Here is a 26,638-nt window from a genome sequence, read left to right as displayed (position 1 = left end):
GGATATACAGGAATTCATAAGATGCACGTGATATTGGATAGAAAACTAAAGTAGAATAACCTTACCATGCTAATCTTAAAGCCTGATGGAATAATTAGATTCTGTAATAATATTAAAAAGATGAACAGCATTTTGAAATTTTACAGCTACCCAATATCTAGGGCTAAAGAGTTAATAGAAAGGTTGGGGAAGGCAAGGTTTTTGACCCCATTAGATCTAACAAAAGGATACTTGCAGATCCATCTAATGAATGACACCAGAGAAAAGACATTTTTCAAAACCAAAGGGCCTAACCCAGTATACTGTCTTCTCTTTCAATTATATAGTGTCCCTGCAACCTTACAAATATTAATGGAGAGTCCTAAATCTCATATCAAATATGTGGAGACTTGTCTAGGTTATGTCATTATATACTCAGCAAATTAGGACTCCCATATAGCTCAGGTACAGGCTGTAATAGAGTCCCTGAGACAAGATAGGTTAACTGCTAATGTCTCCATGGGCAAGTTAGGCATGGCAGAGTAAAATATTTAAAATATGTAATAGGTAGGAGAATTGTTAAGACCCCCACAAAGAAAAACAATTCTAGGCAGTAAGAAGAAAAAAGCTAGTGAAGAAGCATTAAAATTTAGCCTTGTATGTCATTTTGTATCAGTACTATGTCCTCTTGCAGATCGGAATAAAAGGAAGATAAACCTTAAAGTGAGGACACAAGAAACAGATAATGTTTTATCTGTCTGAAAGGAACTACTGTGTTCAGAGCCTGGCTTAGCATTTCTGAAATTTAGCAGGCTTTTATATTCTAAACTCTTGTAACAGAGGCAGTCATAGGGGCAGTGTTATTATAGCCCTTTGATGGGGAAGAACATGCCCATACGTTTTTGAACCATAAGTTAAGTAGAGCAAAAATTAAAATCCACTGCTGAGATGCAAAGCTTGGCAATCACATAGGAACTCTCCTAAATAAATTATATCCACATCTGAAAATTCATATTCATGACAGGCAATACCCCCGATATGAATGAACAGGTAACAAGATGGAAACATGCAGATGTTTTGTGGACACGCACGCTAAAACTGTTTAAATTCACTTTTAGACATAAATTAGACTTGAATGGCCACAATGCAGATGGCCTGTTCAAGTTCATAGCCCACCAAGGGGGCCTGAAACTCAGAGTTTCAAACTGGGTTGGGGGGGTCAGTGCATACAATGTTGGAGTTCTCACTGAAAATTATGCCAAAGTGAGTTCAAACTGATGTGAAATACTGTGGATAATACTGCTGTAAATAGAGGTGTTGTTTAAATATTGCAGGTATGGTTGTTTCTTCAAACTCATGATATAATTAATATTGATCATTTAACACATACATATACATGCTGTATTAGCTAAAGAGGATTCTCACAGGATATTTTAATGAAGCCAGTTATTCTACTAAAGTGGAGTATAAAATGGAGAGATTTGGCCCGTTAATCAAAGTAGCCTCTCACGGAAGAGAGGTATGTGTTATATGTGAGTGTGTGCATGCAGAGCTGTAGCTAGGGTGCAGCAAAGGAGACAACCATCCAAGAACAAAATGTCATAGGTTAAGATCGGCATCTGAATTTGGTCTTAAGTGCATTACTGGCATTCATAAATTCCAGCTTTGCATTTGCAGTCAGAACTGAAGTACTTAGTGCTTTGTGTAATGCATAAATTGCAGCAACTGATTGCTAGAAATGTAGCAAGCAGTTTGCTACAATTCAAAAATACTTTTTTTTTGCTCCTCAGATATTGGATTTGATATTAAAACCAGAAGTGTTGGCGGTCTGGACCTCCTCTGTTGCTTTTTTCCTTATTTATGTATTTATTTTTTTTGTGCTTCTCAAATCTGAAGTGTAAGCATAGATAGGAAAGAATGGATGTGGCTTATTTCTGAAAAGTCAGATCAGGTAATGGGGTGATGGACCAATGGACCATGTTGTTTTTGTTCCTCTTCAACTTAAAGTTCATGGGTACCATATCAGGGATGTTGCATTTGCATGTGTATGTATGTCTGTGCCTAGGACAGAGGGAATGATTGAAAAACTGCAGTAAAGGCAAGACTTTGTGGAGTACTTTGAAGAACTCTGATCATCTTCCTGGAAGGAAGCCATAAGGAGGAAAACTGCCACAGGACTGTGTTGAAAACTGCATGAGAAACTATGTGTTTTTGTTCAGAATTATATTTATTTATTGTTTTCATTTTATATATTTGTTCACCAGGGTAGAGTGATGATCTCTATGTTCCACCTTCAGGCTCAGTCCTGGGTATGAAACCAGCAATTAAAAGACAAGCAAACAATACATAAAGGTATATATATATATATATATATATATATATATATATGTATATATCTACTTCGACCCATCAAAATTACATTTAAACAAAGATCACTTACCCAATCCCAATTCTTTGAAACTTCAGTTATCCGAAAGCATGGACTGCCAAAATCCTTTCCCTGTGAAAGGAACCATTTGGCCACCATGGTGAACTTTGCCCTTTCCTCAATGTACTGCAATCTCAGAGTTGGAATATTTAAGTAGGGGTGTGGGTTTTACATTCATATATCATCTGTGCATAGTAATTCATTTCTAAATGATAGTACTACAAATCTGCAATTGCCTGCAATACCCCCCTAACATTATGCACCAGGGGCAGCTGCCACCCTCACTCTTACCTCAGCTATACTTCTGGTGCATTGTATGTTTTACTCTTCTCACAGTGAGGGACTAATCAACATTAGTATAAGCCACTGCCCAAGTATTAGTTGCACCTGTACACTAAAGTAGCACTTCTCCCAAGTGTTTGGCTTACAGAATAAATGTGACCACATCTTTTTTGAGCTTTTAGCCATTTCACTTCTGTACAACATAGTGTAGCATGCTGCACACAAGTTCAGTGATGCCCTATGAGATGTCTGCATACCTGACTGTCAGGCTATTAAAAGCTCATCACAAAATGTTTAGAAAACAGCATTCATGCATTTAAAGTTCTGCAAAATCCCTTGTTTGTATACTTCTACCTTTTGAGAAGGAAAGGCCCTTCCATAACTTGGAATTAAGGTGTTTACCTGATTAGAAGACAGAAGGGAGTTACCTGGTAATGAATATGTAAAGGAAGTTCTTGTCATTACTTGCCATGAAGCATAATGAAATATTTGTATAATAATAATGGAAATTTATCATTTATTTAGGTGTGTTGGAAGAATAAGATAATCAATTAACACAAGCACAGAAAGATCTATAAAACTGTTTTATTAATAAATGCCCTTTAGATATTTGTGAACTAGCACTAAAATATATATATTTTTTTATAAGCAGACAAAAGTAAACATCATTCAAACATAACAATATTGCAAAACAAATACAAAAGGTGCTCAGCTTGGTTATGTATGTGTTCTCTCTATTATGCATTCTACATTTTGTGGACAATATACTTAAGCATGGTAGTCACTGCAAATGGCCAGTGTGCAGAAAGAAGTCCTGTAATAATCCAAATATGATTTACAGACAGCAGTGCAACAGAGTTACAAAACAGGTGCAGTATCGTTCCAATGGAAATGGGAAATTAGGAAGCATATCCACACCTACATAGTTCAAAGGCATAGAAAATTGTGAAATGAAGCTATCAGTGGAGACTGCAATGCAGTGTAGAAACCAATAGCTACTAACCAGACAGAAGCCACTGACCAGTCAACAGTAGTGGAGACACAAAAATGCTGGACTAGTAACAATACATGTGCTTACAATTCAAAGATACACTTCAGGCATATAGGCATAAAAGTGTAGCACACCACAGACATATACATGGATAATGAAACCACAAATACATATGGACAGCAAAGGTAAATCAACAAAGTATGCAGAGAGATAATGCACACAGCACCCAGAGCAATAAAACCATAGATGCTAACAATGTCCTGCAGCACATAAGTTATGCATTTGCAACAGAAGGGAGTCACGTTCCATATGTACTATACATCAAACAGTCCAAGCCAGTCTGTTAAACTGCAGGTCCTTATATCACCTGCATAGTTCAAAGGTCTAACAAGATTCAGAGGCTGACCATATTCCATTTTAATTCAGGTGTTCTATTCCTTAATCCCATTACGAATTGTATATCTGTTATTGCTTGTTTTATTGCAATTTACTTGTTTTATTTGATGTAAGAATGTTTTGGGATAAAACAACTGAAGAAAGGTATTGTACCCATGGCAGTACATCTACAGGTGATGCATGTTTGCCTTCCTCTATACCCCTGGCTCACTCCTCCTCCTCCTACTGAGACGCCCACAGCATAATACATCTACTATGTGTACAGTCTACCCTTGCTGTGCTTGCCAGACTCCCTTATGTACTTGCTCAGGCATTGACAGCATAAGGTACTGCACAGTACATGGCCTATACATTTTGTGTACTCCAGAATGCCAGCACAGTTATTCCACACCTCCCTCATTCGCCCCTGTCCACATCCTGTGCAGAGTCCTGGACCTCTGCTTCATGCACCTACACAATGGACAGAATATTGAGCTGCAGCTCAGTAAATGATGCATCTCTCTCACTTCCGCAGCTTAGCATACTGTGTACATTATTCAGTATATTATAGCATGCATGTCCCTCAGTGTTGCATCTCAGTACACCTCGTATATCTCTCAGTACTGCAGTTTAGATCACCATGTATATTCCCAGTGATGGAGCTTAGAGCACTGTGCATGTCCCCACTGATGCAGCTCAGTACACATTATAGGTACCTCAGTAGTCAGTGCACCAAGCACTCTCTCAATGCACAATGTGTATCCTTCCGTGCAGGCTACATAGACCATGCACATTTCTTACTGCATGCACATCTCTTACTGCAGCATCTGTCAATACATCAGTCATATGACTTAGTGGTTTAGCTTAGTACACCATGCATGTCACTACTGCTACAACAATGTTTATGAGACATGTTACTCATTGCTCCTACTCAGTGAACTATGCATAACCCCCACTGTTGTAGCTCAGTACATCATTCATGACCCTCACATGCTGCAGCTCAGTAAACCATATGTGCCCCTCACTGCACAGCATGCATATTCATCATTTTTGGATTTCACTATATTATGCACATCCCACAGTGTTGTACCACATACCTAATAAGTGACAGTATATTCTATACAGACATCACGTGCCTGTCAGATTATGTTCAAAGTGGTATACACAGTGCTATAGGAAGACAGAGTGGATGGAGCTTGTGCATGAATCTTGTGGTCAGTTATTGAGCAAGAAAAGTACAGAAAAATAATGTCCCTATTTTAATAGATAAATATGAATAACTTTATAACAACAATGTTCTGTAAGAACAGAAGCTCTTTTGGCTAATTTATCTGTAGAAATGGGTTGGGTCTTCTTACACATATGGGTTAGTAGCGGAAAAAAACTCAAAAATACAAAGCATTAATAAATAAATAATTGTCTCCACATTGTAAAGAGTTTTTTTTTAATGAAGACAAATGTCAGAGCACCATAAATCCTGAGTTTTTCTGCTCCAAAGTAGCTACAGACTGAGAGGTGTTTAATTTAATTGAATCATGCAGATTCTCTTTTTTTAATTTGAAAAAAGGCAAAGAAAAAGAAATATATTTCTCATTTGCTCTTTTTACCAAAAATGTAATACCTTTGCACCACTAAAAAGAATAAAAATATTCAATTCATTTTGCATTACTAAAAAAGAATAAAATAAGTAATGCTCTCTACCCCACCAAAAAAAAAAAAAAACATTTTGAATAAAGTAATGCATATGTGTCAAGCACTATCATTAGATCAGTTGGAAGGTATTTTCATATCTTTCTAGGGATCCACCCTCATAGAATACATCAGCCAAAATTCCCACTGTATTTAATAATAGTATCATACTCCCAAGCCCTGTATATCCCTAATGATTGTAGGCATATGTGTGTGTGTGTGTGTGTGTGTGTGTGTGTGTGTGTGTGTGTGTGTGTGTGTGCGTGCGTGTGCGTGTGTGTGTGTGTGTGTGTGAGATATGTGTATAGGTATAACACACACATACCTACACAGACACTTATCTCTGTACATTTTTCTATACAGATTTATAATGATGTGAGTGTGGGTGACAGAGAAAAAAAATAGCTTCTGTTTTTAGTTTGACTTAAGTGTGCCAAATAAATGGCCATTACATTAGTTTTATTTTGGAATAATGAAAATACAATGAAAGCAGAATATCTATAAGATGAGCCACCAGTTTGATGGTTATCCCATTATTGAATGCAGTATTTAGCTGACATGAGATGCATGTGGGGAAATGTCTTTTACCTGAGGTGCTCAGGTACACTCACCTCAGAACTGACAACAGTTGTTACGTGTCTGTTTTGTGTGTGGGGGGGTATGCGTGTGTGTTTGCAGGAGAGGCAGACTTTGTCTTTAATAGAAGAATTTCTTTAAACAACATTTCTAAATCAGTGTAAATGACATGTTGGACTGCCTTTCTATTTTGGAACAATGACTTGTTAAAATAAAAATGTTTTCAGTGAACTTGTGTTAGTCCTGCATATTATAAGTCAGTCATCTAATAAAAGAAACCTAAAGCAGTATGCCTTAATAAAGCTCATAGTACAATCCAGCTTTTTGCAATATCATCTGGAGATTTGAACCAACAGCATTTGTCTTTGCAAGAGAATTTTGTTTACTGTAAACTAATAATGGGCAGAATTCATGATAATGGCACTGCATGTAAAGGACCAATTTAAAAGGAAACTGAGATATGAAAGTTCAGTGAAATTCTCATGACAAAAATCAAGAATGCAGAATAAGATCTGCTCAACTGTATCTACATAATTGAGCCACAGTCAAGGAAAAATCTGATGGTCAGCAATTAATAAGAAAGAGCATAATATATACTCTCTGCTGGTACCCCATGAATTACTATGAACAGCATCGGTGCAAATTCCCTTTTAGTAAGTGCATCTGTTCTCATAGCAACTTCAGAAAAACTGGCAATTTCTCAAAGATATTCCCCAAACCATAATATATCCCCAAAATATGCATATGCCTGATAATACACAAGAAAGGATAAGGCAGCAGCACACTGTATGTACAACAGGGCACATACATTTGCATACCCACAGCCACACAAACATCAACTCATACCTTGCAGTCTTAATGTGCAGTTCACACCCTGATCACTCTGGCATAGTGCCACTAATAGATCCAATGCCTAGTAGCAACAGCACTCTTTAATCATATGAACCACAGAGCCACTTTATGTTTCTCATCACTATAAAGCTACAAGACATGTCTGAACAGTGGCCTCACTCTACTTTCCATATACATTAACAGGATGCAAAGGATGTATGGTACAAATTAATTCATGATAAAGTCTGAGAAATTTTCCTGTTACAAAAATTAAGTGCCTGACCCACATGTGCATCAATTTATTGTCAGACAGTTCTAGGTCCTCTTTTGCCCTTCCCCCCACTATAGTCCAATCTTGGAGTTAGTATATATAATTAACAGGGGGTGTGGGGGGTGCAGGGGGACTTTCCCCCCTGCAAAAACATTTTGCTGTATGCGTGTGTTGTTCAGCTTTGAATATTTTTTCAATGGACTGAATTGTTGATCATATGGTCTTGACCATAAGAGTTTCAACAATTTGTCCATTCAGTCTTTTGACATATACCCAGAGATAATGAAGTGGGTCGAGTGTGTTAATTTATAAGTTCTTAAACTGGATAATGAGGCTAAAATAATGGAGACCTAATACTAAGGAAGTGTAATTTATTGAGAACATTAGAAGCACCTTTGGCAGTTAGGGCAGAGATTACAGCTCTAAGCTGTTAACAAGTTGATTCCTGTCATCAAAAATACAGAGTTTGATTCTTTCCACTTTGCCAGCAATATGACTCTGAGCAAGTTAATGAAACTAGGTGGACTTACCCAGTTAACGAATGTACGTTAAATGCACTGAGGTTGCAGTTGACCATGGACCATATTAACGCAGTCACTCATCTCCTCTGTTGAAAAGCCATTGATTAGGTGTCATGTACAAATATGACAAGTTACTTTAGATGCAGGAATGAAGAAAAGTGAACTGGTAATGTGAAATGTGGAATGTTATATTATTATACCCTGAAAGTAATACAGAACATAATATATATGCTAATGACTACATATTTGATAATCTGTTCAAAACTGTTCAAAAAGACCTAAAAAGCAAACAGTGTGTTTAATTTTAAATTAATTATAATGGAACTCTTTTTTACTGAAATGGGGCAAGCAACTTTAAGGTAAAACCTTGTTTGTGGATGAGGAAGTGGGAAAGATGTTGGTTAATACTGAACCACTTTGGTTTGTCTGACATTTAGAAAACCCTGCATGTCTGAGTTCCTCTGCTTGGTCTCCTGCAGACTACTGAGGGGTGATCTTTGCCTAACCTACAGTGCATTCACTGATACAGTTCTGATGGATCTGCTACACATTCACAAAACAAACAGCACTAGAATTACTCAATCTAAGAATCTAAACCTAATCTGTGACACAAGCAAAACATGTATGCATCTCAGATATTACCCCTTCTCTGGAACAGACTCCCATTTATATGAAACACAGCTCTTCACTAAGCCTATTCAATCACAGTTTGGATCAATGGATGAGAAATCTCAAACTTCACCCCTGTCTTGTCACCTGTGGCCATTAGGAACAGGGATAGTTTGTAGATGCCCTAAGGCACAGGCAGATTTGAAGGATGTTCTTGCCCATGGGCATTGATAAGTGGGAAAATTGGGCCATAAATAGCTAGGCTTAAAAAGGCTCTAGGTCCATTAACTAGTAACCAAGTATCCAATGATTGTATGATTCTATGAATTGTTTAACTTGAACCCACAAAAGCTTAAACAGGCTAGATGACACATACCAAACATTTACTCCACTAAACATATCATTCATTTTAAAATGCAGCACGAGATAACAAGGAAGGAATTTCTTTTATAAAAAATGTAACATCAGCAATGAAACAATGATATTCAGTCATACATAATATTTGCTAGTCTTATAAAAAATTATTTTTATTGCCTGGATCTGAATTAAATATTCAGTTTTAGCATGCTAGCTAATCTGATGAATTATATTGCAGGTGAGGTGCTTAGACAATGTAGAACTGGTCAGAAATCGCTCACAGTATGTATAGCATATAAACCCAAGCATTGTAACTCACTCAAATTTTCAGGCACATCTTTCACTTTGTCTGTCACTAATAAAATCAATGATGCTGTGGTACAGTAATGAGGACTGTGATCACTAACTGCCACACACCAGAGATAAAGATGCCTTATACTTCATATGTTTCTTTGAAATACTACTGAAGAATACCCTTATGCAGGTCACATCACAAAACACTTTCAATACCTGCAAGTTCATAATGCCTAATATTATATTTGGCATTATCCTTGACTCATAATATGCAAGGTGAAAAGGTTTGCTCAACCTTAAGTGAAGATTTCTTAGGTGATGAATAAGTGCACTGGTAAGAAAAATTCTCCTACTAGTCTTCCTTCCCTTTATGTACCCTCAAAAGGACCATACTTAGTACCTCATTACACCTCTCTCTCCAATGTGTCTACTATACATTTGCACAATTTTATATAAACAAAAAATGTTTACTGTTGACCTATAGAACTATATCAATGTAAAATTGTTACTTAGCTTCTTTTTAAAGCAACTTTAACTTTATACATGTAACCCATGTGAATCGTTTTGCTATAACTGCTATTATATAAATATTGTTTAGAATTGTACTTATTTTAAAATGTTTTACTGGAACTTTTCTCCTCGGGTCCCTACTGAAAATGGGCCACAAGCCCAGCTGGTCAAACCTGGTTAACAAATGTCAATAAATAAATAAAATAAATAAATCTTTGTTTATGATGACAAGTGATATAAGCAGCAAGATAAACTCTTAGTTGTTAATTTATGTATATAATAACTCTGCTCTAGAATACTACAGAAGAGAAAGAAGTTGTCCTACACAATTACCGAAGAGAAGGCCGAAATCTTTTAGAATACATGAAAAGATTATATGGTGGATCTAGAAGCCAAGATCAATTAAAACCACAGTTCTGTTGTCACTACGGTAATAGTCTGTACCTAAATTAAGTATTTTGGCCCTTACCCACTGTGGTAACTGTTAATGCTTTAAGAGGTTTTACCCCCTCCTCCATCCTTTCTAGATATGACTGCGCCAGAATCACACCAGGTACCCTTCTCGGAGGATTCAGCTGATGGTCCAGAATGTTTAGTGCAACAGGATATAACTGATTTTCAAAATCCACTGCTGGTTTCTCACCTAGTGAAAGATAAAATAATATGACATTAATTTTCACTGTGTGTTTTCCAAGCAGTGTTGATAGCAGTAATTCTAAGGAATATGAAATACATGCAGCACTCTGATCATACCACAAAATCAAAGAAAAATACCTTTGCTACTGTGAGGCTACTATAACAGGTTCTTAAATGTGAACCTTGCTGCTATAACTAAACAAACATCACACCCCTATCTATGTGCAATCAACATAGGTTTGTAAGGGCAACCAAGTAGCAGCCTTAAAATGTGTAACACAACTTGTGATACTACACAAAAGCAGACAAAAGCAATGTGCAGTGCCAATCAGCCATCGGCCTTAAAGGATGTTATGCCTTCATGCTGCCACACTTTTTGCTATATATTTTTTTTTATTTCGTTTTTATTTCTTAAACTAACAGCATAGTGGGGTAACTACAACTTCTCATATATTATAAAGAACTATGATTGCCTCTCCAGTCATAACCATTTGTTACTAAATTTAAAATGAACAAAATAAGTTGTTCAACTTTGTTTGCAAGGAAGTGGTATTGGATTTTGCCTATGGTGATTTGAACATGGAGCAGCTCAAGTGCATTGTCTTGTTTGACCAGTCTTGAAGTATATTTATTTTTTTTTTTTTCTTCACTAAATATTTTTTTTATTATTTCAAATAAGATGTCTTAAACATTACATGAAATAAAGATAAATAACATATTTACAATTCTAAAACATTACTAACTTCAAACCATTATATAACTATTTACATTGGTGTCTATGCAAATAACATTGAAATTCTATATTATATAGAGTTAGAAACATAAGATGATATATCTTCTTCGATATTTTCAAGTATTTCCAGTACTTTCATCCAAGAGTAATAGTAAGAAGTAGATCTTTTAGTTCTGTTCTTCACTGTTAATATTTCCATGTGAGCAACTGTTGTTGTTAAAGTCTCAAATTCCTTGAACGTAGGAAGCCTCATTTTTCCAGTGTATAGTTATGATTTTACGTGAAATTGCCAATAGTGACCATAGGATTTTAGTGTCTTTTTGGTACACAGTTTGGAATAGGAGAGTTGAATAAAATTAAAGACTTTGTTAATTGAAAATTATCATTATAAACAGTCTGAAAAAAATAATTAATGGATTTCCAGTACATATTGAGACATATACATTCATAAAAACATGCTGCCAATCTGCTTTTATCTTGATATGGCATCTCCAACATTGATCTTCAATAGAATACATTTTGGCTAACCTATGTGGTGTATAGAAACTTCTGTCTAGATATCTCCAAGTGAATAATTGCCAGTATTTTGATAATGTAGAAAATTTGGAAGATTTTAGAATATTACTTTTTTTTTCTTCAACTGGAGGATGGTTGTTTATTAAAGTATAATCCCAGTATGATTTTTCATGATATTTTTGTTTTTTTTTAACAATTTTATAGCTATTAGACAAATAACCTGTACCCTGATAAGGCTGTTTTGTGATAAGAATAAGGTATTCAATGAGTTTTGGAGCTTCATGTCTAACTGAAGGTTGCATTTGTTCTACTTTATTTATAAGAAAATGCCTTAGATTTTGTAAAAACAGCCAATTGTCTTTATTTATATTATAATTATAAATTATCTGTTCCTTTGTTAGAATTTTCCTTTCTCTATAAGTTGATGCCAAAAGAGTAATGTTTCTTCTTTAAGTATATTTATTTTAGATATTTGGAATGTATCTAGAATATTTGGTGTAAAAGCTATAGGGAAAATAAGAAAAATCCAAGAATTAATATTTGGTATTTTGTTTATATATGTTCTGAACACTGAAAGTGTAGAACTTACATAGTTTGATGGCAATTTATTAATATTATTCCTTTTCCCTAAAAAATAATATTTTAACATCCATATAAGGGGTGATGGTATTACTGTTAAGTTGTCTTGTATGTGATTATAATTGATTTCTATGTAAATCTGCTCATGGGCTTGTTTCCATATAGGTGTGTATGAATTATTTAACCATAGTGTTATGTTTTTAATAACAGATGAGGTAATATATAAATCAATATCCGTAAATTAATTCCACCATCTTCCCAATCTGGCAAATGTTTATTTAAGGCTATACGGGGTTTATTTGGAAACCATAGAAAATTTAAAATTAGTTTATTGTATCTTTGAATAATATATTTGGGAGGTGGCAATGAAAAATTTTGTATTAAGTATAATATTTTGGGAAATATGATTATTTTAATAAGATATAATCTGTCTGCTGTTGAAAAGATATATTTATTCCAGTAACCAATTGTTTGTTCTATTTTGTCTAGTATTTTATTATAGTTAAATATTAGAGAATCTGTTAATTCATTGAGTAGAATTATTCCCAGATATAATAATTTACTTTCTGTTACTATATATTTGGAAAATCTTTTGTTTATATTATTTTTTTTTTTACAATTACAGGGCATAATTTTAGTTTTGTTTTCATTAAATTTTAAGCCTGAAATATTTTGAAATTTATTCATGGAGTTAAATAGAGCATTCAAAGACTCATTTGCATCTGAGAGAGTTAATAGTATGTCATCAGCAAAGAGTTGGATTTTAAGGTTTAACATTTTATTAATACAAATGCCCTTTATGTTATTGTTTGATCTGATTTGATTTGCAAAGGGTTCTATGAGTAATGCAAATAACAATGGTGATAAAGGGCAACCTTGTTTAGTTCCCTTTTTATTGTTATAGGGCCTGATCTATATGATCCCAGTTTAACATATGCAGTAGATTTTTCATATAGTATTTGGATAAGATTATTAAAATTAGAAGGAAAGTTATATTCTTTTAAAACTAGTGAAAGAAAGTTCCAATTAACGAATCAAAAGCTTTATTAATATCTAATGAGATTACATTTAAATTTAGGACTTTATGTTTGCTATAATCTATTAATGTTAGTATTCTTTTAATATTATCTGAAGTATTTCTTCCTTTAATAAAACCTGTTTGATCTTTGTGAATTAAGAAAGGAAGAAAGTGTTTGATCCTATCTGCGTATATAGCCATAAACATCTTGTAGTCTATATTGAGTAATGATATTGGCCTATATGAGGAACACTGTTTCTCATCTTTATCTGGTTTGATAATTGGGGATATCAATGAATATTTCCAAGAGGGTGGTATATTCAAATCTTTATTGGCTATATCATATATTTTTAATAATAAAGATATGGCTTGATTGGGTATTAATTTATACATTTCTGGTAGCATATTGTCTGGGCCAGGTGCTTTATTTGTCTTGAGCTTTTTAATTTGTGATTTTAATTCTGTCATATTGATTGGTTTGTTTATAATGTCTATTTGTTCTTGTGTTAATTTAATATGAATATTGTTTTCTAAGTATTTTTTATATCCTTAGTAGGTGTATCTTGAGTATTTATGGAATTATCAATGTTAAATTGGAGTCTGAATGCTTCTAAAATATCATTTAGTTCCGTAACTCTTTTGTTAGTATTGGGAATAAATATTTCTTTTATTTGCTTAGATTTAATTATTTTTTGTTCTATTAGTTAAGTATCTCAGGTGTGCTGAATTAGTAGAGTATGAGTTTATTTTTATCTTTTCTAAGTTAATCATAATCTTATGGTGTAGCAATTCTGTATACTTCTTATTGATTTGTGTAAGTTCTTGAACTTGAGTAGCATTACCCTTTTGTATTTCCAGTTTCAATTTATCTGCTTTGTTTTGTAAGTCTAGCATATCTTTATTCCATAACTTCCTTTTATTTATGTACCAGGATAATATCTTCCCATATGTAACTGCTTTTAATGAATCCCAGACATATATTTCTGAAATATCTTCTGTGTAATTTATTTCTAGAAAGTTTTGATTGTTTCTTCATAAAATTCTTTGAAATCTCTCAATTTTGTGATATAGGAAGGTATCCTAGTAATGGGATTTGAATAAAATGGTGTAAGCTCTATCTCAAAGACTATGGCATTATGATCAGATAAAGGACAATTTATGATTTTGACTTTGTCAATTTTGTTATTAGGTCATTGGCAACATATATTCTATCAATTCTAGAGTTAGTTTTATATCTATGAGAATAAAATGTGAAGATTAGTGAGTCTGGTTCTGCAAATTCATTTATATCTTTTAAATACAATGTATCTATAAATTTTGATAGTGCTTTAGAGATGGGTTGTTTTCTTCTTTTGGATTTAGAATCTGTATCTTTTTCATTCATTATACAGTTGAAGTCTCCTGCCAATATCAGGCTACCCTTAGTTAAATGAATTATCTCTTCAAAATGCTGTTTAACTGTTTTTAATCCTAGTCCTGGGATCCAATATAGATTTACTAACGTATAGATTTTCTTATTTAACTCTATTGAAACTAGACAAAACATACCTGATGTATCTTGATGAGTAGTAATTATTTTAGGTGTTATAGTTGAGTTAGTAGTATAGCTACTCCTCTTTTTTGTTTTGTATTGAGAGTTTATTAGTACTGTGTAATTATTAATATTTAAGTTGTTTATATCTCTATCTAATAAGTGTGTCTCTTGTAAAAAGACTATTTGTGGTTTATGTAAGTTTATGTACTTGAATAGGCTTCTCCTTTTATTACTATTATTTAGACCATTAACATTTATGGATAAACATTTCATTTCCTAGTTTTGAGTTTGTTTTATGTGTAAGTTTATGTAAATATTGTTTATTCTTAGTTCCATCTTGGATACAGAATTCAAAAAGTTTTTCTTGTATGATTTTTGCATGTTTCTGAGTGACACCAAAGTGATAGAATAAAAAAACAAAGAACTTCCAAACTTGTAATTCTTAACCTTAAAACCATTCCCTATTGCTATGAGGTAATATACCTCTTGTTTGGTTAGTGAATCTAACCAAACAAACTTTCTACCCTCACAAATAATATTTGGATCAGTTTCTCTTATCCTCTTAGTTTTAAATAAAGATAATTGAATAATATATTAAGATAATCTAATCAGCTAAAATATATACATATATTCTTTACTCATCTTATTGCAATTCAATAATACTTACTTCTAAGCAGGTTTCAAAAAGGTACAAATATTTAGATTAAGGTAGTATCATTTCAAAATAATTTAGGGTATTAATAAACATCATGTTAAAATCTATAACTGTATATTTCATACATCTGTTGAAAACTATTTACTGACATTACTGTATAATACAGTACCATTGTTGTGCAATTGTTTTAGACTACTCAAGTCCGAAACCAGTGTTTAAATTAATATTTGCAAAGTCATATTGGAATAAAAACATGAATAGTTCTGAAACCACATCATATTTCATGTTTAACATAAACTGAAATGCGATACAATGTATAAGTATATTAATATTTCTTTAGTAGACATTAAATATGTTCCTCTGATTGCATTTTTCAGCTTTTCAATGACAATTCCCATGGCTGGAGACAACAAGATCACAATTTAGACAGCTCCCTTATCCAAGAGACCACTCATAATGTTGTTACCTGATTGAGTGTCTTGTTGCCAACACTTCCATCAACCCTCAGAGGGACCCTGCACAATGAAAACTGACACAGTACAGAGGTAAAACTGCAGCACTTGACCACACCCTCAAAGCAAACATCTATGTATATCACACATCAACTCCCACAGCTTAGACTGACACCCAACCAGTGAGTCTATCTGCTGACAACAAGTGCTGGAGATACAATCCTGACCTACTCAACACCAGTAATTCAATCCTATGATTGAACAAAAGTATACTGGAGAACACATCAAAACAATGGAAGCTGCCAAGATTCAAACCACCATGTCTGAAAATATTACAGGCCAAAATTCCCAACCCATTTTGCAGCAAAGAGACAAAACGTATTCAAACCATGGGGTAACACCTTTACCACGTCAAAAGGTGTCCAAGAAGCTTGTTTTTCCTCCAACATCGGAGGACAGCCACGATGATCCATGCACTGCAAGAGTACCATTTTATCCTGGCAATTGCTTCACGACTGTATATAGAAACATTTAATCCAAATCATTAACTGGCACCACAACAATATTTCTCAGAAAAGCTGTTTTACAGCCAATGACTAGACAGAACGCATCATTGAGAGGATACATTTATCAAATGTCAAGTGCCCCAGCCATAATACAAGTGTCTCCTCAAATCAATCCCCAACGAATCTACTGCCCACCAAACTTGCAGACCAATACTGGTATCCTTTCATGCAGTCACATTGAAACACAAAAATACAGGTCCGCTGATCAGGAACAACCAGGCTCTCAACTGCCAGACAACACACCCGTCTGCAGAAAGGTCCAAGAATCATAGTTGCATTGTCAAGCATCCTTGTCCACACTAACAGTAACATGATATACCCGCATACACTAGTATTGTGTCATTCTTGATAATGTAAAAAGCCAGACAATATTATAGGAAGGGTGAAGCCACAGCCAGGCAACATAACAAGAAGAGCACAGCCGCAGTCACCATTCAGATGAGCAAATGGGAACAGCATGAGCCATCTAAGGATGGATAGCCCGTTGAGTACCTGCCACAATGCATGCCCATAATGCATGGCAACCCAGTAACAAATTAGGGTGTGGGCTAAGCCTCTCCCCTTCCACTCAAATCAGATCCAACACAATATGTGTGTAGAACACAGATGCTTCGACAAAGCCCAAAGCCACATGGGATATAAACATTGTATAATTGACACACGGGTCAAATCCACTGTTGTTATGTTACTCATTATAGTTGCCTATACAATCATTGCTTCCACTTTCTCCATCTAGTATACCATAACGCCATCTAAATGTTTGATTTGCCAAATGCACATCCAACCTTCTTGATGCATCCCACCTGCCCACCCGAGGGCATACCTTGGCAGCAGGACATCAGTAGTATTCTGCAGGAGCACCAGCGTGGGAAATGGCAACCCTCCCAAAACAAACCTGTCAGTTGCTTGACATTTACTAGTTTCTTTAGAGAATTTGTAAAACAGCAGTGATTTTATTTGCTGATGATTAATTTCTGCTTTTAAACTCTGCTGTATAAAACATAGTAAGGGATAGCTAAAATGTCTGGAAATCTAAACTGATAGAAAGACAAGCAGATATATGTCCTTATCTATCAAGGTGCTAGAAGACATCAGTAGCCATAAACTGAAAGTGCTTCAAAAATAAATATCTGTGTATATTTATATGAACCTTTATATTATTTATGTTTCCTTAGAAGGAATTTAGGTTTCTGTATCTTTAAATGTGGACCTAGCTTATTTTCTGACTAGACGTCAATTAGAAAGAGTCAGGGGATGGCGTACACAAGTAAATGCGACAAGCAATAAGTAACTCAAGTTTCTAGTGATGTTTGTGGCTGTTAAATTGTCTCGAGAACCAAGCGGGAAAAGGTATGTGTTTTTTCTTTTCCCTCCTCTTATTTGGTGACAAACTCATGTAGTGTGCACGTGAGCACTCTAGTTTACGGAGTAGTGTTCACAACTGTCAAACTTTGCATTTTAAACATGCTATGCCTTATTTCTCTACAAAAGAAAAGACAACAGGATATCTAAGCTAGTCACAAGCATCTTTCAACTCCGGATGTCTGGAGCCACAACACACATGACTTATAGCCTCAAAATATCACTTAAAACATATTTTTTCACTGGACTATATCAGTATGTGCATATGGGTCAAAGGCAGAACATCTTTTAAGATTATTTAAAGTAGTCTTATGATACATCCTAACTGAAATACTTCATTTCAAAAGCAACACATTTCTGCCCAGCATTAGCGTTTATCCAAACAGGGACACTTTTAACTTATAAAAAGTAATACTATCAGGGATGTAACTAATAATAAGTTATATAGCAGCCATTACTATACCTATTAAGCAATATAACCATATACTGATTAAAGTATTATAAGTTAATGAAGATTTTATAAAAGAAGAAAAATAAAAACAACAAAACACAAAGAGAGAAAATAAATAAATAAATAAATAAATAAACTATTTGGGAACATTATTATGCATTGATTACTCTGATTAAGAATATGAAAATAATAGATGGATAATAATGAAAAATAGAGTAATGTTTTGCTTAGTATATTGATGTGATTTGAGATAAATGTATTTACATTTATGCTAATTTTGACATTTAAAATATAATTGAAAACAGTACCTGTTTTGGTGTAACTTGAAGACAGTAAGAACTTTTCTTTTGTTGTTAGTATTATTATTTAGATTTTTACAGAATATAACATATGTAAGATTATTTGTCCTTTAGTTTTTTTCTTTTGCTCAACAGTTTTCCAATTATTTACTTCAGCATTTCTCTTGGTGTACTTATTGTCCAGTCCATAGATTCTTCATGTGTTAGGATGTTGTTGTTGGTAAGGTATTTTATTGCTGAATCTACTGTTTCAAAGATTTTTATTCCATTTGGTAGAAAAACTTTCAGTCTTGCTGGAAATAAAAGATGGACTTTCAGTTGCTTTTTCTTCAAGGTTTTTTTATTGGTAGAAATTCTTTTCTTTTGAAACCACCTTTGTAGAATAATCATTGTCAAATCTTATTAATGAATCATTGTATTTGATGGGAGAATTTGCCCAAGCATTTCTTAATATAAGATCTTTATCTTGTGTAGAAAAAGTCTCACAATTATAGATCTCGGCTTGTTCTTACCCGGAGAAGAAGCATTTCCAGAAGCTGCTAGTGATCTATGCACACGTTCTATACCATATGAAAGAGCTTCAGGTATTTTTGTTACATCTGGTATCCAGGTGGTAAGAAAGTTTATCATATTGTCCCCTTCAGATTTTTCTGGTAGACCATATATTCTAATATTATTTCTTCTTGTTCGGTTTTCCCTATCATCAAGCTTTTCTAGTAAATATGTATTCTGTTGAAGTAAGAATTCAGTTTGTTGTTCTTCTATTTGGACTCTAGTGTCAATGTCACTTAATGACTGTTCAATAAGTGATATCTGTCCTTTCTGCTGTGTAAACATTTCTTGAAGCTGTTCCAGTTGTTGTGAGCACTTTTCTTTAAAAGTATCTATTTTATTGTCCATCTTGTCGATTTTTATTGTAAGTTCCTGTATATTTGTAATGAGAGACTGCAGGTCTTTTTGAGAGAAGAGTCTTGTGCTGTATTCCTTCGATGACTCATGCTGTAAAGCTGATATTGGTGCTGATTTTCCAGTAATTAATTTGACAGGAATTATTCAAGTTCTGACAATAAAATTTTTCTTATAGATGCTCAGAGTTATTAGAAATAAGTTAGTAATAAAAATTTCTTCAAATTAAATATTATTTTGTAAAATTCCTGTCAGGAATTGTATTGAGGTAAGAGAGCTGAGATGAAGTGCAGCTATCAGTTCAGCATCCTAGCCACGCCCCATGAAGTATATTTATTTTTGATGTAAAAAGAGACACCTCCACCGTTAGTCCCTGCCTATGAAGTAGCTGGTCTAAATGTGTGGAAGGTATTATAACCCTGCACTGTTGGTGTGCTGTCTGTGGCTTTAAACCACGTCTCTGAGACCACACAGACATCAGCATTCTCTAGGGTAAAGAGAGCTTCCAGGGAGTGGAGTTTTTTGTTTAGGCTCCTAGCATTGAGCAGTAATACCTTTACATTTTCTTGGTTTTGATTTGCTATGTCAGAAGTACTTTCAGTTTGGCATTGCCTAAAAAACGTTATGAGGGAAGACAATGTTTTAGCTAATATTCAATACCTAGAAGGAAGAGGTGCAGACCATCCCTGGCAAAGCAGCGTGGTCTGTTGACCATCTCCTTCCATGCTGACAAATATTGCACCCCCTTAGAATGACACCAGAAACTAAGCTAATTATTAAAGTCAATCATCTTTTGTTCATATGTATAAACAAAGGCATCTAAGTCCAAGGAAGTCATTGTTCCACTGTGTTTGGCATTCATCCGATCAATGAGTACAATGCCCCCTTTGGTATGTACCTAACCAGGCATATCCAACAACTGGAACGTCCACAGAGGTTCCTCACTAAAAGAATACAGGGCATAAGTAATATGTCCTATGCAGACCGCCTCAAGGCCCTATCCATGTATTCTGTCTCCTAAAAGCTTTTGAGGGGAGATCTATGCCTGGCATACAGGGCATTGTCAGACCCCTCTCTGATGGACCTCCTGCATATCCATGAAACAAACAGTACCAGAATTACCTGTTCTAAAGACTTAAACCTTGCCTGTGATATAAATAGGACCTTCTGGAGAGATAGGTATGTATCCCAAAGACTACCCTATTTATGGAACAGACTCCCCATCCATGTGAAGCAGAGTTCCTCCCTAATCCAATTCAAGTGCAACTTGGACAATTGGATGGGAAACTGGAAATTCATCCCTGGTTTGGCACCTATGTCTCTGATGCAAACAGGTAACCTGTAAATGGTCCATCTCCCAGCCCCATGCTTACACTTATCAAGGGTATCAGAACTCATCAGAGATTTGGGATGCATGGCTAGGCTTAAAAAGGCCCTTATAGTTGTTAGCCTAGTAATTACCCATGAAACTATAACTTTGTTCTTGAGCTGAATTTCTTAAATTACTTTTGTCAACAAAAAATAACTTTGTTATGATTGAAAAATCCTATCATAATCCTCTGCATTATATACTGCCATTATACCAGTATACCTAAAAAAAATAAATATGATAGTTAACTATATAAAAACATGGTAATCATATTCTGACTAGTTTTATTATACTTCTGCTCAATAACACTGAATCTGATGACAAATAATGGCTACGATACTTTTACTAACCTGCTCATTACACAGACTACCACTACAACCTAACATGAATATTGCTTTCTTTTCTTCTTATGTCATATCGACTTTATCTGTCATGCACTAACCTGAACTTCCCAATGTTTTGCATTCAGCATCAATACTGGAAGGGTATTCCAAGCATCTACATCCCACCCAGCCCTCAAAAAAAGGAAAATAACCTTTTTTAATGGCACGTCTTACTCTTTTCTACTTTTTAATGTTATAGCTCCTGTTCACTTGCAAATCTTTTTGAAACATTTGCCTTACTGAATTTTATTGAATTGTGAGTATCCATCATGTTAAAATTTATTCAAGTTCAAGTTTATTTAAGTACTTGTTTTCTAAGCACTTAACAATAAAATATATACAATGAATAATAAATGGACAAAAGAAGAATCTTAACATTAACAACATGGTAAAAAAAAATCTGAACTAGATAAAGTAGAAACAAAGCAATTGATATACACTAGCCAAATCAGGGCAAAAGCAATGGCATGGATCACAGATAAATACAATGGAATGGATCTATAGGATAAAATGAATTGTACAGACAAAAGAAGAACAATAAATCAAATGCTGTTTCAATTAAAAATATTTCACTGAACTTTAAAAATCAGAAGTGTGAAGCATTATCCCATCCACTGGAGGAGGCTGCAGACATAACAGGCCTGATGACAAAAGGTTGGTGTTCCAGCAGACTCCATATGATTATCATAAATTTGCAAGGTCAGCCAAGGCTACAGTCTTAGATGTGTTCTGTCACAGGTGATTGGCCACCATCCAGTGTTGGTTTAGTGACACTGGCACCTTTTCTACTTGACAGTGTATTTGTATTCTCATTAACACAATGGCCTTCATTATTACTTTTTATGTTTCATTATGTAATCAGCTTTCACACAGACTATGCCTTAAAACTCTCTTCAAGGCTGTCTATAGACTTTAATATCCTTCTGTGTAGTGCTACATCATATTCAAAGTTGCATACAGTCTACATTAACCTTCCTTGCAAAATGATATCCCATAATCAGCAAGCTAAATCTTCAGACCCATCCCAATTTAGTGTTTATGTCATCCAATCAAAAAACTTGTATTAGAGATATTACCATGACTTTCCTAATATGAATCCATGATGCCTTGTGCCATGTGCTCTGCATGTGTGTAGATATTCAAAAATGTCTCTGCTGGAAATGATTCCATTAGTTTCCAGTCAATAAACCTATATTAATGAACTGACATTTATATAGTGTATTATTTGAAAGCATACTACAGAGAAAGTCAAGATTGACAACAAAGTGTCTAAATTTGTGGTGGAAGTTGTTACTTAAAGTTTAGCGACACAGTCTGGAAAGTGTTAATACCACATTTTATGGGAATAAAAATTAATTCTAGAACACCATGGTTACTTTAATTTAGACCTGGACACCAAAAAGGATAAGTTTAATGTTTCATTTGAAGAATGGCACACGTCATCAGTAAAGCACTTCCTTTATAGATATTGTCTATATGCTAGTGTTTCACACACAACCATAATCTCAATTTAAAAATCTCAATTTACAGCTAAAAACAACAACATTGTAATTACGTTAGTGTGTTACAGCTGTGTTAACACTGACCTAAAGAGATTAAGTTTAACTGGGAAGTTCATCATATGGAGCACTGCTGCAGTAGTCTCATCTATAGGTTCATAGGTTCATACTAGGCTATGAAGAAAACTATGCCAGAGACACTGAGGTAATGGGTTATATCCTGACAAGAATCTTACAGCTGACCAGCTTCAAAAGCTTCAGGGCACCTTCCATGCACCCAAACTATCAGGTAGCTTAAGCTGAGTTAACTAAAAGACAAGTTTGGGCATGAAGTCCTTCAGTGCTTTATTATGACTGAGGAGGATTCTTCTCCTTGGCTTTTGAGAATTGATGGTTGGTTTGTGTTTTCCTTTGCTGGGCAGATAAGTTCCCTTTGAGAAAATAATCTTACTTTTTTAATTGTATTGATGTTTTATTACTTTAGTCTTTAGTAATGTTATTTTAAAACTAGAGTGTTATGTATCAATGATATGTCTTGAGAATGCAGTGTACCTTTTAGTAGAGTACTCATTTTTTCAGTTAGCTTAAAAGTGATGTAAATTAAAGGAAAACATTTTTCCCTGTGGAGAAAATGACTTTATTTTACCTTTGTGGGGCACACATAATGTTTCAAAGTGCTTTCTAATGTGTTTTTCTGTGAACTGATAGTATTTACCACCAATTGCACTTGTCTTCCCCAGAGAAAAAGGCACCATTTTTTTGGGTTGACCATGGAATAGACTATCAGTCCCAACGGTCAGTTCTTCTTTCAGCCACAAAAAGAAAAAAATAAGCAAACAGCATTTTTCACTACAGCAGGCTAGCAATTTGCCTGAACTGCAGGTGGGTGACTCTACTGTGGCCATTAGTCATACCTCAGTGCATACATCTTTTACCCCTGATCACTTTAGTATAGTAACTACAGCCACTGTGGAACAGGGGTTAGCCGTGTACTCTGCGTCTGTTTGGATCCCCTCAGTGTGCAAGGGAAAGCCACTCTTGTTGGTCCTGGAGAGGGAACAGAGAAGGTTTTCCTCTCAAGTTAGAATGCTGTGCTCATCCCTGGGAAAAGTGGTGATGCCATTAGTAACACAGTTAGACCCATTTTTAATGTCTAAAAGAAACAGAAAAGCAAGCATGTATCTAATTCCCCTCAAATTTCTTTGGCTAGGAATAGTTTACAGGCTCTGGCTCAGGGTTTAATTCAGGTTATTGATCCTTCTTGTAAAGTAGTCTCTGGTAAAAGAAAGAAGCATTCATCTTTTCCTGAAAATATGCAAGATTCTGAATCTGAACAGAAAGATGCAGGGATGAATACAGTTGTTTTCCTCAGATTTCTGATTCAAACCTTATCTCTTAACTGGACAGGTTTTTGCAGACTGTCCAGATTTTTGCCTCATATTTTTGGTGTGTTCCTCCAAACATCTGTTCCTTTCTGGCAAATAGCTGAGGATTGAAGTCATTAAATAATGACAAGACTCCATATCCTTCAGAAAATTCACGCTAATGCAAAACCTATTATTCTATCAACTTTCTATGTTTGTAAGAGCAATATTTAAACTCTGTCCCTATTTGTCCCCCCATCATTTTAGGCTTTGTCCAGATTTTTTGCTCTAAGAGGTTGAGAGGTATGATTCAAACTCAGAAGAGGTTTTAATTCTCCCTGAGGGGGTTTCTCTTCCTCTGAGACTATTGCTAGAATGTGCCAGTGTTTTCAGTGGGAAAAGAGTGAAATTTAACAGCCCTTCAGAAAATACTGAGTCTTTACAGAATTAGTTTCTAGAACCTACACCCATCCCTCTTGTTCTGTCTCCATTACAGCATGTGTGTGTCACCACCTGCAATTTTCCTGACAGCCAGCTGCCACTAAAAAGCAGATAGGATGTGTAAAGTTTCACAGTCTTTTAAATGTTTATATACTATTCCCAATCCTGACCCAGCAGCTATTGCTTTAGTTGAGCCCTATGTTGCTAAGCACGTAGTTAATTCAACCCTACCTACTTCTTCTGATAAGGATAAACAGGAAAAACTCTCAGGGAACAGCTAAAGCAGTTAACTGAACAAACAAAACAAGCAAACACACAAGTTGAGTTGACACCACAGCGAGGATGTCCCACAGTAAGAATAAAATTGTTGTTTTATTTCATTTTATTATTTATATTATGTACATTGTGCTTAAAGTTTTTACTTATTTTATTCTTACTGTGGGACCTCCCTGCTGTGGTGTCAGCTCATCCTGTGTATTTGCTTCTGATAAGGATGGAAAATTATTGAAAGGTATGGGGAAAAAAGTATATACTTCTGCAACTGTGATTTTCAGAATTTTGAATTGTCAAGCGCATATGTTAAGTTTGTTCTGACAAACTGTGAAATATGATGAATGTTTTATCTGCAGGTTCTTCTTGTGAGGAAAATAGTTTCTTCTAATGCACTCTGAAGATATGTGAAGGTTGCCAGCCTAGCTAGACAGACTTTTGTAGATAATTCTATGTCATTGTAAATATGAACATAATCCACAGGCTTGTCCTCTTAAATGTAAGAAAACTGTGTTAAATGTTGAACTTCAAAAATGTGACCACAGTGCATGCTGCTGGAAGAAAGCTAAGTCAAGCATTGTATGACTGTTTGATCTCAAAACTCGGAAACATAATGTCTGGACTCAGGAATTCCTTCTGTTGTTTTGAGACCAGAGTTAATTGCTAGATTTTACATATATAATGTCTTTTATTGCTATAGTTTCCTGGCCAGGTGCAAGATCAAAGAAATGTTAAAACTCTGAGTTTCTGTAAGCCTGAGAACCAGAAAAGAATGATGTAATCTAAAATGAGTCAGCAGTGATGTATTATTTTTAAGACTTTTTCAGAGAGAGAGAAACAGAGCATTTTTCATTTGTCTTCAGAACTGACCACTCAGTAGTACTCTGCTTTTGCTCTATATGTAAGTTTATTTAGAACTGTGCTTGCTCTTAGAGATAGATAGAAATTTAATCAGATTTAGTATAGCTGTTCTCTATATTTATGTCAGACTATTCTACAGTATAATTTTAAACATTTTCCTGTGATTTCTGAACTCTTGACTAGCACTGTGTTGAATTGAGAAGATTTGTCTTGTATTTTTATTATTTATTATTAAATATTTTTAAACCTTTCAACTGTGGCTGTTTTGTGTAGAGATATTTTAAGTTCTAGAGTACATCGCATATATAGAGTGATACTGTACAAAGCCACTCCAAATAAACCTTGTTGTTCTTCACACTTACTAACTGGATAATGATATTATTGTAATAATTGAACACCCTTTGTTAAGGGCCTTTTTATTAGCTGATAAGAGTAGTTGGTGGCAGTGATTATTACCTTATAGGCTGTCAGGAGGGGGCTTAGCTGGAGGCCCTGTGCCAGCCTTCCCCAGGAATGTCTGTGTGTTTGTATATAAACCAAATCTCAAAGTGTGTGCGTGTCAGCTACTTGGGCAGGGAGACAAAGCACTGGTTGGACAGAGAGGGCACTGGAGGTTTTGGCTTGAAGACTCGTCTGAGTTCTATACCCTATAGCTGTGCCAGTGGGGAGTCTTATTGGGGATCTTGAGAGAAAGAGAAACCAACACCAGACTGACTGTGATCTCTGCTCTTAAGGGAAAAATGGACTTTACTGTGTGTGTATTTCTTATCTTTCCCAATGTGGACACCCCTCACAGGTGCTAGTGGAGAGGATTGAGGCTCCTTGATTACTGGGTCAGTGCATGGGCATCACATATTAATTCTATACCCCCCCACGAGAACTCAAGCTAGTTTTTCAAGTGACCCTTGAGAAACGTTGCTTGAGAGGGTTAAGTCTATCTAAGTATACCTTAACCCATCCCCTGTCTTGAGAGCCCATCTGCATTGGCATTGCAAATCCCACTGCGGTGCTGCACTGGCATATCATATGCT

General features: G+C 35.0%; 1 protein-coding gene across 1 annotated transcript in view; it reads right to left on the bottom strand.

Moving 5' to 3' along the window:
- LOC122797090 overlaps positions 1 to 26,638 on the bottom strand; it is a 2,479,517-nt gene that overhangs the window by 1,409,950 nt on the left and 1,042,929 nt on the right. Inside the window, exon 5 of the mRNA XM_044065883.1 lies at positions 10,183 to 10,356. Coding sequence (XP_043921818.1) covers positions 10,183 to 10,356 — 174 coding nt within the window. The remainder of the gene's footprint in view (positions 1 to 10,182; positions 10,357 to 26,638) is intronic.

The sequence above is a fragment of the Protopterus annectens genome, chromosome 3.part0 (assembly GCF_019279795.1).
Source record: "Protopterus annectens isolate FY-2018-M chromosome 3.part0, PAN1.0, whole genome shotgun sequence".
Taxonomy (NCBI): Eukaryota; Metazoa; Chordata; order Ceratodontiformes; family Protopteridae; genus Protopterus; species Protopterus annectens.
The sequence above is the reverse complement of the archived record's forward strand: the minus strand, read 5'-3'. Positions and strand labels throughout refer to the sequence as shown.